The sequence below is a fragment of the Petaurus breviceps genome, unplaced genomic scaffold (genome assembly GCF_028583685.1).
Source record: "Petaurus breviceps papuanus isolate PSGF00001 unplaced genomic scaffold, PetGlider_PUasm1.0 90977, whole genome shotgun sequence".
Taxonomy (NCBI): Eukaryota; Metazoa; Chordata; class Mammalia; order Diprotodontia; family Petauridae; genus Petaurus; species Petaurus breviceps.
The window spans coordinates 31,588,138-31,604,929 of NW_027187391.1; the positions used below are offsets into that span (position 1 = coordinate 31,588,138).

Here is a 16,792-nt window from a genome sequence, read left to right on the forward strand (position 1 = left end):
CATTACGGTACCCTCTGTATGCACCCCCCCCCCCCCCCCGGGTGAAACGCACGCCGTGCTCCGAGCTGCATCCAATCAGAGCTGCAGCAGTGAGCGAGTCATCCTGTTCTTCCCCAGTGATTTGCTTGCTGGCGCCATTGAGAGCAATGCTGCGGAGGAGAGCTGAGGCAGGACAACATAAAAACCCGGTATGTAAGCGGGAGTGAGGGGGCATGATGGAGGGTAAAAAGGGCATGATGGAGGAAAAGAAGGACTGATGGTCATAATTTTATTATTCTGTCTGTTTTGACCCCCAGACATGAGTACAAAAAGGAAGAGCTATACTGTTGAGTATAAGAAAGCAATTGTAGAGGAGTCACACGTCATTGCTGTCAATGTTCATTAAAATAAGCCCTCCCCTGAAAATAAGCCCTCTGGTGTTTTTCTGTCCAAAAAAATTAATAAGACAGTGTCTTATTATCGGGGAAACACGGTAAATACTGTGAGTTATATTGAAAGCTGTCCATCTTTGCTTCCTTGTAGGTTTTCTTTTGTTTTCTGCTGTACACTTTTTACTTTGTTCTTTTTCCCTCTTTCTTCTCCCTACCTGCCACCCCAAGGTAAAGCCATACTTTTCAACATATCTTAATTTAAACAACTATTAAGTGTCTATCAAGTGCTAGACTCTGGGAAAGAAACAAAGCTTAGATAAGATACAATCCTTCATCTCCTGGAGCTTACAATTTACTCTAGTTGGTGGATATGACAGATACTCAAGTAATTATAATACAAAATAATAATGAAGATATATAAATATGTGAAATGTGAGGGGGTAAAACTTCATGAAGAAGGTAACTTTTGAGTGGTTAAGGATAGATGGAGTTTCCTGGCAGAGGCAATGGAATGAATAAAGGCTGAGTATCTGAATTACACTGAAAATCATGATAAATTACTTCCATTAAAAGTTGATAAAGGTCATCTCAGGATGATATGATCTTAAATTATGATCACATGTATTTAATGTTAGCAGATGAAGTTATTATAGAGTAATCTTTTTATGACTCTCTTTGGTTCTTTTTTTGGGGGGAGGGGTTGGTTTTGGGGTTGGGCCTGTGATTTCATTGATATTATGAGCTTCTGATAAGGTGTAGCACCAACTCGATATTCACAGTGCCTCTGATGGCTATGAATATACCAGTGTAATACTGCATTGCAAAATATAACAGCCTTTCCACATGGAAGATAGAACCAAAACATTTATTCAAACACCAGAAAGCCAAATCCATCACAGCAACAAAGAAATCTATACGAAATAACAATACAGGGACACTGCCATCCCCAAGCCTTCCCCCTGCTAGGGCCTTCCCACAAATGAATACAGCTCATTGCCAGCTTCCTGTCTCTCTCCCTCAGCTCTAATTACTCTAACTTTCAGCTCTCCTCTACCCTTCCTGCTCTATCCATTCAGCAAGCTTCTCCCACCACAGGCTTCATGTGACTCAAATTCTTCCATGTGACTTAAGCAGGTCGCATGGGCCTATTAATGGATGAGAAAGGTCTTCCCATTTACATTACCATTACATGAGGACATTCCCTTTATCAATGTAGATCTGCAATTCTAACACCTTAAAGAGGTGCTTTGGGAGCTGTGGAAAAGGGTGCAATAAGTGGTCAAGCAACTTTGCTAGGGTTTCACAGCCAGTATTTGAACCCACATCAAGGCTAGCCATCGTGGTGTCTCTTGATCCTCTTCGCTGTGACATAGAATTCAATATGAGAAATGGCCATCTTGATTTCTATCCAAAGAACTTTAGTCATCAATTATCAAAAGAACCTCATTTAACTTAACTCAACAAATACCGGTAGTTATAATTATATCATAGAGTTATAACTACTGATGGTTAGATAAATTATAGCTTATTGTTGTGTTATTGTATTATGATTTCTAAGATATATAATTTTTTATAATATAACAATGTTATTTATTTTATTATTATATCACATCAGTTGAGATATTTGTAAAGCATGTAGCACAGGGTCTGGCACATGATAAATGCTATATAAATGCTAATAGTAATAATAATAATGTCATTATGCTACAGGTTGGTTTAATCTAAGAAACAAGCTAATGTTTTGCTAAAGTGAAAGTGTTTTACAATCTTACTTTCAATGTTCTTGACATAGAGTAGACTATAAACTTGAAGATGGTCCCTGGCACATTGGGTAGTCTCTTTATGGTGAACTTATAGGAGGATGTGAATGAGTCTCAGAAGATGGATAGAATTAGGTTGGTTGTGATCTATATTGTTGGAATTAATACCCATATTGATGACATGACAGATTCATTGGCTATTGGCTAGGTATTCATCGGCTAGGAATATTTTCCATATGTATGACTTGATGAAACAATGTCTGGTGTCTTATTTCTCAATCTTCTTAAAAACATCGATATATAAACTTTGCCAATTATTGGAAAACACTAGATTTACCGAAGTAATGATATAATAGCTTTATACCGTACTTATTAAAAGCTGAGGTTTTCCGGGTGAGGTTTTTCTCACCTCACAAGAAGAAAAACTAGGATAAAAAGCAACCTTCTTATTATAAAAATTACTATAACATCGTCTTATGGAGATAGGGGGTCAGGTTGGTAGTGATAGGTTTTCCAAAGGCAGGGGTCTGCTGGTAAATGTTTAGCAACCATTTGCTGTCGTATATTCTTCCATGAAAAGGAAAATGAAATTTATATTTTAAAATGTATCAGTTTAAGGGGGAATTGATTTTTTATATCATAGAATACATGGTTCATTGTTAGCTCGATAAGATTAGTTAATTAAAAAAAAATAAAAGCAGCTCTTAATGAGCTATAACCGAATGACTCATAGTGACATGAATTCAGATAACCATATGCTCTAAAACACTACAACTAAGTAGAAGTTGTTTTCCAGGAAAAAAAAAATGCATGATGCACTCTTAAACTTTAATCTGCATGGTTTAATCATGCACTTTCTTAAGCCTAGATAAGTAACAAAACAGTACGCCAACCTCCGATGTGTAATATTTGCCAATTCCAAGCTATAAATGCTCATACTAAAAATTGAACAATCAGAGAAGCCAGCTCCAGCAAAGTTCAGTGTATCTTCTTACTGCGGATTTGAACTTTAATAACTTCAGAAGTATGAGTGCTACAAATGAATGAAAATGTCATTTGGAAGTAAAATTACTTAAATGTATTTTATAATTCTCTAGATTTGTGAATTTTGAATGAAAAAAATTTAATTTTAACAAGTCCAGGCACCTTGCTATTATGCATTGTTTCTGGATGACACTTTTTGGTTATCTTGCTCACCTGGTCTATCTTCATTTAACTTTTTCTTGTGGAGTTGCATCAAAAGTTTCACACTTGCATCAAAACCTCCTTCTTTGGCTGATGTTAATGCAAGGATTACACATATGATCCTTCCAGTCACAGAGAGGAAGTTGATTAAAATTAAAAGTTCAAAAATAAAATAGAATGATGTATAGCACCAGAGAGAAGTTATGTTAAAATTTTAATCAGAAAAACTTCTCAATATTTTAAATAATTAACCTTTAGAATGCTTTTTTTTGGCGGCATTCGTATTTCTGAAGTTATTAAAGCTTGAGACTGCACTAAGACATTTGGGACATGCTGTATTTCAATATTTCAAAAGATGTGTGATTTCATGTGGCTACTTCCTTCATGGATGCAGATCACTAAACTTCCATGCCAAAACAGCATATTACCTGGTAACCAAATTTCTAGTTATGAGCTTCTCTGAACTTAGCCCAGTCCTCAGATGACTAAGACAGTTCATCTTGGGGCCTGTTCTTGAAGCCCTTGCCAGCTTTGGAAGGCTTGCTAGAGCTTAGGTTCTAATGACATGGCCACAGTGACCAGTAAATAAACTTCTCCCTTACAAAGTTGTAGCATATTTATACTGTATTTGCTTGGAGTAGAGTATATGTATATCTGAATCCATGTCATTATATGAGCCATTTAATTTAGTTACATTTCATTAAGAACTGCTTTTATTTTAAAAAAAAATTCACTAATCTTATAGAACTGACATGCCAGATGTCCTATTTTTTTAAAAAAGGAATTAATTCTCTCTTAAACCTATACATTCTTAAATGTACATTTTATCTTCTACCCCATGGAAGGATATACAGGAGCAAATGCTTATGACTCACAAAGTTGGCAGCTCACCTATAACATATGGTTTTAGAGAGTTGCCTGAGGCTCAGAAAGGTCAAATGTCAGAGGTAGGATTTGAGTGTTTTCTCTTTCCCCAACCAAAGCCACTATCCCATCTCAAGGGCATAAGGAAAAAAAATAAGGAAAATGAACAATGAAAATAACATCCACAGATCCAAGACATTGTGTATATAAACTCTATTTATTGATTGTTAAACCTACCAACAAAATGTACATATTCTTCTTCCTTGTTTTCCTGAGCCTTTCTTTCTTTAAAGAAAAATGGGCTCAAAACACACTAAAACTTTTGGAATATCCTGTACATAGTAAAGAAGGAAAGGATTTTGTTTAATAGCCTAAAATTGCACTAAGACTTTTGAGACTCCACATGGATAACATTGTTGATAGTGTAATAACCTTGTTGCTATTATAATTTTAACTGTGCAGTTTTTAGTCAGTGTTTTTATGTGTGTGTGTCCATGTATATGTATGATTCTGCCATCTTCACTCAGCATCACTTCTTGTAAACCTGTAAATTATTGATAGAAATATATTGCCTTTGAGAACTATGTCAAGATGAGACATCAAAGTAGGACTTCTGTGAGTGTTTTAAGTTTGTATAAGAAAATATTTATCAGATTTTCTGAATATTATATCTGGACATAGCAGTGGCATATGTTTAAATTTCACAACCTCAAGCAAAGTATCACAAAGGTGTTGTTTTCCTTTCATTGGAGTTCTAAGCACTTTAGAGGATGCTTAGAAGGTAGTTAAATCCTTGGACCACAGATATCCTCATATTTTTTTTTCTATAAAAAAGCATAAAATTTATTAGTGTATGAGGAGAAAATCTGTACTTCTAGGAAAAGAAAAGGCACTTAAATTTAAGTTACTTAAATAGAAATGCAACTTGGCCAGCCAAGTTACAATACATTTCTGGACACACACACACACACATACATGCACACATGAATGCATGCGAGCGTGCACTGCCGCCTACACCGCCCTCCTCCCTCCCTATTCCCCCCCCCCTCAAGCCTTCTCTAAGTTCTGGGTCCATTGGCTGCATCATGTTTGTTGTCTGTTGACCATAGGGACTCAGAAATGTCAACTTAAATAGATGATACCAAACTAAATATAAGCCGAGGCTACTTGTCACAGTCTACCTGTATCTCCCGGGAGGACTTCATGGGGCTCAGCACTAAGGACCTAGGAAATCAAACCCCCTTACTATCTGGCAGAATTTTAGGCAGAAGTCACTAGAATCTCTTCTCTGTGTCAGTAAACTTCAAGGATTTCCCCTCTTAAAGCCCATGGGACAATCACCGATAGAGGGAACAACTGTAGTTACATTGTCCCATGCTTTTATATGTCTTGGCTCTTAGCCAACACCTGTTTTGGAAATGTGACACTATGGCCTATATGTTAGGATTGGAGACCGACAGCTTATATTCATAAATTTTGACAGCAACTATACATATATATATGTATACACATATACACACTCAACTATTATCTAATTAGAGGTAATTTAATGTAGGATAGAAAATTGCCTTGGAGCCAGTAAAATTTTTTGGGTTCAAGCCCTGCCTCTGACACATACTGGCAGTGTGAACCTCCCCCAACCCTCCCTGTATCCCCCTCTCCACAAACACTTAATTTCTCCATACTCTAGAAGGCTCTCAAGACTATAAATTATAGAGAAGGAAGGTGTTGACCTACATGGGTAGAGGGGGTTTTCTTATCTGGGAGGAATACCAATGAAATCACAGAGCCAAATTCCTATCTTTATTGCCTATTTTTGGTTGGGGAAAAGCAGTTACTATTGGTTGCAATACTTAGAAATGTTCTAAATGAGGAATTGAACAATTCATTCACAGGGCATTTGGTTTCTGCAAATCTTACAAGATGAGGAAACCTAGCTAGTTCCATGGTCATTTGGATCAAGGAATATGTGGACCAAGTTGGATTCATGATCATGCTTTGGAGGAACCTTCCATCCTGAGGACCTGATGTCATGATTAGTGACTGCCTCTCTCTGACCCCTATTTTAGAAAAGTCCTAGGTACTTCCATCCCTTTTTCTTCCACCATATCCTCTGTAGCCTCATAAAGAGTTGGTACCTTTTCCTCCCACTCCCAGTTCTGGAATATTGAACCATGCTCTAATCAACTCAGCCTTGTTCCTCATGAGTGTGTCAGGCCAGTACCCTTTGAACCCACTCCATAGCCCTGTAATCTTCAGCACCAAAGTGTCCTTGCTTGTTTACCACCTCTTTACTTGTATTTTCTCCTACTAGTTGGGGGAATCCTAATCTTAGGTAAATTGGAACAAGTAATGGTCCATTTTCTCTCAAGCTATAGGATTAGCAAATGAGTCAAGGCCTTGCTTTAATGGGTTGCCCCCCAATTGTTGTACTAAAATGTCAGGTGATCTGCCATAGTCATTCTTAAAAGTGAGATAGCTTCAGATTCCTATCAAGCTCTGTGACCTTGGGCAAGTCACTTAATCCCTGCCTGCCTTAGTTTTCTCACCTATATAATGGTGAAAATAATAGTACCTACCTCTCAGGGTTGTTGTGAGGATAAAATGAGGTAATATTTGTTACCTGTGTTGTAACTATTAAAGTGTTATTTAAATGCTATGATGATGATGAGACCACTTCTGTTCAAAGGCAAGCCCAAGTGGTGTCCAAGAATGGTGGTAACATTCAAGTACCACAGCTTTTTTTAGCTATTTCCCAACAGATTTAGCCTGCAAATTCCCACTAGAAACCCAATGATACACAGAAATAATTCTTTTTGTAAAAAGTAAAGGTAACAAAGAGGTTCTCAAAGAGGCAGGTTTTGTTTTTATAATACAGAAATAAAATTGGAATAGTAAACTTAAATGGCTTGTCCAGAGCAATGAAAACTCCAAAAGACAATAAAAATGAATACTAATTACAACAAATTAAATCAATAAGCATTTATTAAGATCCTATTTGTGTCAAGTACCATGCTAAGATATGGGACTACAAATCCAAATAGTGCCTGCCTTCAAGGAGCTTACAATCCAATGGAGATAAAGCATAAAAGAGAAATGAAAAGGGAAGGTGGGAGGTAAAGGTGCTCAGTCATAAGGCAAGCATAGTGGAAAAAGTCCATAGAATCAAGAGTAGAGCCTGGAGAGAAATGAAGCTATAGATGGCCTGGACATTTTCTTAAAAATGGAGATTCTTGGAAGAATCAACCAATCAGAAGAAGGATCCTCTAGGATGGAGTATACAGCTTATGTTAGAAGGCCTGGTGTTTGTGAACTTTCTGGGTGAGGAAGCCTCGGGGGTTGTTTGAACTTCCAGGATGAGAGGCTGCTGTGGCATGGTGGACAAAGTCTGGAGAATCAAAAATGGACTGGAGAGAAGAATAAGCACATAGATGACTTGGGCACTTCCTTTAAATTAGTTCTTTGAGGAACCAATCAGAGGAAGGGAAGAGAGTTTCTCTTTTTGCAACTTTCAGTGCAGTTATTATTGTTAAAAATAATTTTGTCATTCTAAAATACATTTAGAATAATGGCATTTTAAGCTGGTAGGGAACTTTAGAGATTATCCATTTCAGCCCCTGTATTTTGTAGATAATAAAATGATAGTACTGGGAGGTAGGTGACTTGCTCAAACCACACAGTAAAATGGTCCAATACTTTAGTTACAAAGATTGCTTCTTCTGGTAGTTTTTTGTTATGACCTTGAATAAGTCTGTTTCTATTAGTTTAATTAACTGTAAAATTGAAGTGATATTAAACTTAAAAGTCATACATAAAGCTATTTTAATAGAATTTCCCTTAAATGGTCTGAAAATGTTTGTAAACATGAAATTATTATTAATTAGGTTTTTTTTTTTAAGCAATTGGGGTTAAGTAACTTGCTCAAGGTTACATGGCCAGGTGTTTCTGGGTGGGTGCTAAGTGTCTGAGCTCAGATTTGATCCCAGGTCATCCCGACAATGGGGCTGGTGCTCTTTACTCACTGTGCTACCTGGTTGCCCCGTAATTAGTTATTCTTTACAGTTGTGGAGCAGCTATATGTTGAAATGGATATAGTGCTAGACTTGGAGTTAGGAAGATCTGAGTTCAAATTTGGCCTCATGCACTTATTAGCTATGTGACCTTGGGCAAGTCACTTAACACTGATTCAGTTTCCTCATCTATAAAATGAGCTGGAGAAGGAAATTGAAAACCACCCCAGCATCTTTGCCAAGAAAGTTCCAGACGGGGTCATGAAGAATCAGACACAACTGAAATGACTGAACAATATTTAAAATTGTCATTGGATTTTATATTCCATTTAAAATAGCATTTGTAGGGGCGACTAGGTGGTGCAGTGAATAGAACACCGGCCCTGGAATCAGGAGAACCTGAGTTCAAATCCACCCTCAGACATTTAACACTCACTAGCCATGTGACCTTGGGCAAGTCACTGTGATAGTAATGGCAATTAAAGATTCCCCTGTATTGGCTTGGTTTTCAAATTGATTGTATTAAAACCCAGAGTTTGTTAATCCCACCTGTGGGATGGGCTTGTTGATGTGAAAAGAAAGTCCTGAAGTGGGAGGAGCTGGTGATGTAGATTTGGAGAGACAAGAGAGAGGCGGAAGTTCTTTTTGGAAGCAGCACCTCGTGGAGAGGGAGAGACTAAGAGATTGCTGGTGGCCGCTTTGAATTGCCCTGGACTTTTGAGACCTGCCCCCTGAGCTGCCAAGGACTGAGGAGACATGGCTGTTTTGCTGGTACTTTGTCTGTCTGTTTTGATGTTATTTTGCCAGATTTGTCCACTGGTGAAAGACTGTCCTGTTGAAGAAGTCCTGGAACCTGGCATTTGGTTAAGAAGGCCTGAGACTGTCCTGCAGACAGAGAGTGAATACTGTCCACTGGTGAGGGACAGTACTGTTGTTGCAGGGGTCTGGAGACTGTCCGGCAGACAGAATGAATACTGTCCACTGGTGAAGGACAGTGCTGTTGTTGCAGGGGTCTGGGAGCCTTTCTGTTGGTTCAGAAGCCCTGAAGAAGGATTTTCTTGTTGTATGTTTACAGAAATCCTGGGAGAGGGCTTTGCTAATGTGTTCAGGGGTTCTAGGACTGTTCTACAGACAGAGGATAAATTCATGAAGGGACTGGCAATGTATCTTATGGCCTTGCTAAGCCTTGTCTCCCCAGGAACTAAGATTGCTGAGAACTTGCCTCGTGTCAAGATGAAGAAAAGACCTCCATTTGGGTATTAAGTGCTGTGTTTAAACTTGATGTAACTCTGGGGTAGATTCAATTGTGATCCTAGGGGTGGGGAACTTTTGACCTTTTTGTGTTCTATGGTTGAGCAAATGAATGTATTTTACTTATGTTTGGAAACTAATCTCCATTTGAGAAGAGGGGCTTTGTGGTGGACTTAATTAAGGTATAGCCTAGGGGTGGAGAAGTATTTGGAACAGAGACTTTGTAATTGATTGAATGATTGGAAAGTCCTGGGGTGGGGTAGGCCTTGGAGATGATTTAATCACACTTAGTAAATGCTGTATTTTGAATGATGTCATGTTTTGATCTTCTCTGTTCTGGGTTTGTTACTGAATAAAATAGAGAGCACCTATGCTGGTATTTTGAACCTGGGAAGTTGCCTTCTTTTGGCATTACATTACAGTCACTTAACCCCAATTGCCCTGCTCTCCCCCTTCCAAAAAAAAAAAAAAAAGCAATAAAATAAAATAGCATTTGTAGAGATCTTGTTTTTGTCATCATGGCCAGTAAATTTACGTCTCTTGTAAAGTAAATGCAAAGCAACTTAATTTAGTTTAGGGGTCATCTTTATTTTCTCCAGGAAGACTATAATTTAGCATTATTTTCCTATATAAATATATACTAAAGGCTTCATTTAATGCTTCACTGGAAGGAAGGGAGGGAGGGAACCCTGGGCTCTCAAAAGCCATGATAGTGGAACACAAGTTCTAGAAGGTTTTACCATATTTGAAAGGTTTTGAGTATGGGCCCAAAAATGGATTCTAGGTCTGTCTTAGCTAGGGACTTGTGTAGCTAAATTTGGAAAGGTTACCAGTTGACCACAGGATGATGGCTCTTTTGATCACAGCAACTCTCAAAGAAAGACTATTTTATATATGATTTACAGTCTGTATCTGTGGAAAGGATACCCAAACTGATAAAATTACAGATCCTTGAAGAATGGAAATATAGTTTTATGTAATAGTTTTATTTATAATGTTTATATTTATAATGATCTATTTATTAAACATATTGCTTTATATAAGTTATATTATTTTAATATTTAATAGAGGCCTTTTATAATATAAATAATCTTTCTTTTGCCTGTCTTTAGTTTGGATTTTCTCAGTAGGGCATACTTGCCTAGGGTCACAGGGCTAGTAACTTTCTGAGGCCAGATTTGAACTTAGGAAGATGTCTTTGTGACTTTGACCTGACACTCTATCCACTGCACCAATTCTTGGCTAGAAATAAATACATAAATACACGTATGTGTATGCATATATGTATGTACATATGTAGGTATATATACTTGATGAATATGTGTAGCTATGTAAATATATAAAATATAATGAAGCATTGATTTAAATAATACCATAGCATTTGTTCATTTAGTAAATATTTATTTAGCAATCTCTACATCCATAGCACTGTGCTAGGTGATTTTAAGAATACTAAAAAGATAAAGGTCGAACACTCACAGAATCACACTCCTTTTATTTAATAGATTAGGAAACTGAGACCAAGAGATATTCAATGACTTGCTTCAAGGCCACTCTCGCAGTAAGTGGGATAATCAGGTTCTGAATTTAGATGTTACAACAAATCCAGTATTCTTTCCTTTGTACCATCCTGAATCTCATATTAGAAAATCAAAAGTTGCTCCAAGAAATATTCATCCATCCTCTAACAACTGTAGAGGATAGAAATCTTATATGTATGTATGTATATATTTATATTAAATATATATTTATATATCATTAAATATATATATTTATATATATATAAATAGTAATTAGATGTCCCTCAAAATGCAGATGTATATAAGAGAATAAAAAAAAATGTTGACCTCCTTAACATTTATCCTTTCTTTTTAAATTAAGAAGCAAAAACAATGAGATTTGTCTCCCCCCCCCCCCCAGTGTCTGTTATCTGTGAAAACAGGCATATTTGATTCAAGTCATATATGAAAATGTTAATTCACCACAGGCTTCTTGCATTGCATGTGAGCCACTTTAATTGCCAGAGCAGTTTTGCTATATTGCTGTGGTGGTGATAAAGGAAAATAAAGAGTCCTATGAAGTCCAAAAAAAATCACAGCTACATCATTAAACTATGAATCTATAATCACATATCAGTTTGTATTTACAGGAATTAATGCTAATGATCACCAAGAGCTTTTGAAATACACATTAAATAAATCTCCCCAGGTTGCCTCAAACTTTGTAAGCTATCCTTTACCAACATTCTTAGCTAGAACATCCTGATCCCCCTTGGGATAGAAGTGGCCCAAAAAAAGAATGGTCTTTTTCTTTCCAAGCACATGTAAGTTGAATTTAACCCATACTTCTATTCTTCATACTTCTCTAGAATTTGTAACTATAGCTTTGGGTGAGAGTCTAGACCCTGGCAGATATCTCTTTTGTGACTCACCCTTCCCCCCAACTACTCCTCCTAGACATCAGACCTGCAAATTTAGTCATCTTCCCTACCCCAGACCCATTGACCACTGCTTATATCTGGCCTTCAAAGATTTCTCCCTTTGAGTTTCAACTTTCATTCAAGACATTCAACAAAAATTTTGGCACCTATTGTGTGCAGATCACTTTGCTAGGTGCTGTCAGATATTCGAAGTTTAGATAAGGGATAGTCCCTGAACTCACAGAATCTACAGACTTCTTAGACAGATAAGACACAAACACAGACAGCTATAATATACAGTATTAAATAAGCTCATTCGAAAGTTGCAAAACAAAGTGCTAAGTCCTAGAGCAAAGTTTATTGTTAATAGGAGAATCAGGAAAGATGCCTCCATGGAGGTGTGACATTTGAACTGGGTAGTTCTAGCATGTGGAGGTCTTTGAATGCTTTGAGAACAGACTTGAATTTTATTTACTGACTCAGTAGTAGTTGTTTATGCCAGAGAAAGTGGATGGCTTTGATTGCTGGAAGTGATTATGCAAAGGTATGCTCTTTCTCACACTTGACCTTGTCTCTGACTAATTTGATTTTTCTGATTGCAAATCCACTGGATGGATAAATTATGTATTATCTGTATTGCCATCCATAAAATGAGAAAATGGAGGTTTATAGTGGTTAAAATGACTTGCTTTGATAGTTGTGTTAGAGAAAGGACTCAGTCTAGTAGGTTTCAGAGATAAGACTCAAACCTGGTTTTTTGTCAGGAGCTCTAATAATGAGGTTCATAAGGCTAATGTGAACTGAAAGATGTAGTCTCAATACAATTCTTTTAAAAAGCATTTAAATATTGTTAGAGCAATTAAAATTTCTATTAATAATCATCCTAATAAATGTACATTAACATACAGCTGCCATGGAAACTATCTAAGGAATAATTATCCTATTATACATTATATTTAAGATAATAAAAGGAAGCATAGCTATTCCTGACACCTTTTATTCTTCCCCCAGGACCCTTACTTTTTCCTTTGGGACTATTTGTGCTTCCCTAATTGCTAAATACAGGGGAATGGGAGGAAACTGAAATTTCCTAGGCAGAACAGAAAACTCAGTTTTCTAGGGGATGGTCAGGAAACTGGGGGTGATTTGGCTTACTTTCTATGCAGCATGGCCCTCTTCTACATACTTTTTACTGTTTATCTCAAAGATCTCATCAGAGAGTAGAATGAAGGTTTCTAACCACTACTGCTCACCTCTAAACTTTGATTGGATTTATTACCAATGTTCTTTTCTTCTTTAAATTAACAATTTAACAATTATCTTCTTATTTCTTCATGTGTGAAAATGTTATAAACAGACCTCCCTCCAGCCCCTCCCATGTAACTTCCAAGAAGGCCTGTATTGCTTTTCATTTAGTCTGCTTCCCCCTTCTTTTTACATTTTTTGTTCAGACTTGATTTGAAAAAAAAGTTTTTTTCCTTTTTTTCCTTATAAATTTGTGCTTAGTTTTCAACATTCACTTCCATAAGTGTTAAATTTTTTCTGCCTCCAACCCCTCCCTGTTCCCCAAGGTGGCATGCAAACCGATATAGGCTCTACATATACATTCTTATTAAACATTTTCACATTAGTCATGTTATACAGAAGATTTAGAACAAATGGGAGGAACCATGAGAAAGAAAAAGCAAAACAAAACAAAAAAAATGGAGCAAATAATATGTTTCAATCTGCTTCAGACTCCATATTTCTTTCTCTGGATGTGGATGACATTTTCCATCATGAGTCTTTTGGAGTTATTTTAGGTCCTTGCATTGCTAAGAAGAGCTAAGTCTATCAAAGAGGCAGTCATTAAACAATGTCACTGTTACTGTGTACAATGTTCTCCTGGTTCTGTTCACTTCACTTGGCATCAGTTCACATAAGTGTTTTGAGGTTTTTTTGAAGTCCACCTGCTCATCATTTCTTATGTAGCACAATAGTATTCCATTCCACTCAGATACCACAGCTTGTTCGGCCATTCCACAATGGATAGGCATCCCCTAAATTTCCAGTTCTTGGCCACCACAAAAAGAACTGATATATTTTTGTACATGTGGGTCCTTTCCTCATTTTTATGATTTCTGGGAGACAGCCTTAGAAGTGGTATTGCTGGGTCAAAGGGTGTGCACATTTTTATAGCCCTTTGGGCATAGTTCCAAACTGCTCTTCAGAATGGCTGGATCAGTTCACAATCCCACCAACAACAAATTAGTGTTCCAACTTCCCTGAATCTCCAGCATTTATAATTTTTCTGTTTTGTCATGTTAGCCAATCTGATAGGTGTGGTGTGATACTTGAGTTGTTTTGATTTGCATTTCCCTAATTAATAGTGATTTAGAGCATTTTTTATAAATATCTTTAATTTCTTCCTCTGAAAACTGCCTCTTTGTATCCTTTGACCAATTGATCAATTGGGGAATGACTTGTATTTTTATAAATTTGACTCAGTTCTCTATATATTTTTAAAATGAGGCCTTTATCAGAGACCCTGGTTGTAAAAATTCTTTCCCAATTTTCTGCTTCCTTCCTAATCTTGGTTGTATTGGCTTTGCTTGTGCAAAAATTTTTCAATTTAACGTAACCAGAATTATCCATTTTATATTTCATAATGTTCTCTGATCTTTTGTTTGGTCATAAATTCCTCCATTCTCCATAAATCTGACAGGCAAGCAATTCCTTGCTCTCCTAATTTGCTTATAGTGCCAGCCTTTATATGGTACCCATTTGGACTTTATTTTGATATACTACATTGGTCTATGCCCAGTTTCTGCCAGGCTGTTTTCCAGTTTTCCCAGCATTTTTTGTCGAATAGTGGGTTCTTATCCCAGAAGCTGGGGTCATTGGGTTTATCAAACAGTAGATTACTATAGTCATTAACAACGATGTCTCATGGAGCTAACCTCTTCCACTGATCCACCAGTCTTATTTCTTAGCCAGTACCAGGTAGCTTTGATGATTTCTGCTTTATAATACAACCTTCCCTAGCATTTCTTTTCATTAATTCCCTTGATATTCTCGGCGGAAAAAGTATTTATCTTGTTTTACATAACCTTAATTTCAGGACTTAGCCCTTAACCAATACATCAACTGAGTGTGACCAGAAATACAATATTCCACTTCCACAGTCTTTCGCCTCTTCAGTGCAGTATATTTTCTTATCACTTCTTTGAGGCTGTGATTTCTTCAAGCCAGGGAAATTCCAGTCCACTTCGGGTATTGGAGCCCTAGATAGTTTAAGGGTTGCCTGGAGCCCTAGATAGTCTTAAGGGTTGCCTTGAGGCAGTAAGAAGTTCTGGAATAGTAGGAACTGGTGGAGGGGCTTTCCACGCCCAAAGTTTCCTACACACACACACACACAGACACGAAATCATGGATCTAGCGACCCTTCCCGTTGTTCTGCCCTTTCAGAAACCCCACTTGAGGTTTTCTTGGCAAAGATGCTGGACTGGTTTGCCATTTCCTTCTGCAGTTCATTTTGGAGATGAAGATTTAGTAATCTCCTCAGTGTCAGACTCTGTGCTGAGCGCTGGGAATGGATCCGAGAAAGGCAAATCAGTCCCTGGCCTCAAGGTGCGCACCATCTGCAGGATTACTGGTTTACTCTTACATGAGTCCAGTTCAGTTAGGTCATTATCATCTTTATTCCCCCTCCCCTTTTACAGATGAGGAAATCCAGGGTGAAATCGAGGTTCTGTCATTTGCCCGAAAGGAGGGGTAACAAAACGTTAGGCTCGGGATTCATACCCAGGTTTTTCTCACTCTAAGTACAGTGTCACTCGATTATAACGAAGCAGAGCAGGAAACAGGTCTCCCACAACTTCAGTCAGGAGTTGGGAGGTCCGGCGCCGGCCCGCCCTTGGGGTGCGGGGGGCGGTATGGACACCACAAGACATAGAACCGGGTGGGGGGAGTGTGTGAGTGGGCTTCCCAACGGTCACGTGGTTCAGACTGCCCCGCCTAGGAAAGAGGGCAGGGAGGGTGCTGCCCCGCCGGCCCCCCGAGAGAGGGCTGGGCAGGCCTTGCCGAGCTAGGGCTATGCTCGAGCCAGAGACGCCCCTGCCCGGGGAGCGGTCGGTGGGCCGAGACCGCGGGTCCTCGGGTGTCTCGGCGGTCCTAGGCGCGATCCAATCTCGCCGTTTGCTCAGTTTGCCTCCTCGCGGTCCGCCCTACTCCCGGCGAATTATGTAAGGGCTGCCGGCCCCGCCTCACCGCGCCCCGCCCCTGCCGGCCTCCGAGGGGCGGAGGACGGAGAAGGCGGAGGCGGAGGGAAGCGGCTGCCGCCGCCGCCACTGCCACAGCCGCCGCTGCAGCAGCAGCCAACTTCAGACCGAGCTGCGGAGCCTGGCCGCAGGAAGCCGGGCCCCCGGTCCCCAGTCGCCTGGAGCGGGCCATGGCAGCTGGCGCCCCGCCCCTGACCCCGACCCCGACCCGGGTTGCTGCCCGTCAGCTGCCTCTCCCGGCCAGACGCTGAGCAGTCCCGCGTTAGCCGCCCCTGCTGCCGTTGCGGCTCCGGCTTCTGCTCCTACTCCTTTTCCGCACAAGTTTCCGCCGCCTCGAAGAGCAGCCGCGGAAGGATCAGCGAGGGGCTGAGAGCCCGCAGTCCCCGGCCAGCCGGCCATGTGGGGGCGATTCCTGTCTCTGGAGCCCGGCGGCCCCGGCGGAGTCCGCAGCTACCCCACGGGTAAGAAGCGAGCGGCCCCGGAACAGCCAGGCCCGGGCCCGGGGCCGGGGCGCCCCGCGCGGCTGCTCTGCCCGGCCGGGCCGAGTGCCCTCGCCCACTCTTTCTCACGCTTCTCCCCAGCCCTCTCCATCCCCCCTTCTTCCTCCTCCTCCTCGTCCTGTCGGCTAGAGGCTGCACGAGTGACATCTGGCGGGGCCCCTGGGCGCGCTCCG

The 16,792-nt window shown here is 39.6% G+C and overlaps 1 protein-coding gene across 3 annotated transcripts in view; it reads left to right on the plus strand.

Annotated features, from left to right (window-relative positions):
• Positions 1-16,792, plus strand: part of CEP85L (centrosomal protein 85 like) — a 266,510-nt gene that overhangs the window by 62,292 nt on the left and 187,426 nt on the right. Inside the window, exon 1 of one of the 3 annotated variants that reach the window (XM_069076968.1) lies at positions 16,250-16,580. The exons of 1 other annotated variant lie outside the window; for it this stretch is intronic. In XM_069076968.1, the coding sequence (XP_068933069.1) occupies positions 16,517-16,580 (64 nt within the window). In that variant the 5' untranslated portion in view covers positions 16,250-16,516. Of the gene's footprint in view, positions 1-16,249; positions 16,581-16,792 lie in introns of those variants that run through there. One more of the 3 variants, XM_069076967.1, reaches the window with a different exon arrangement.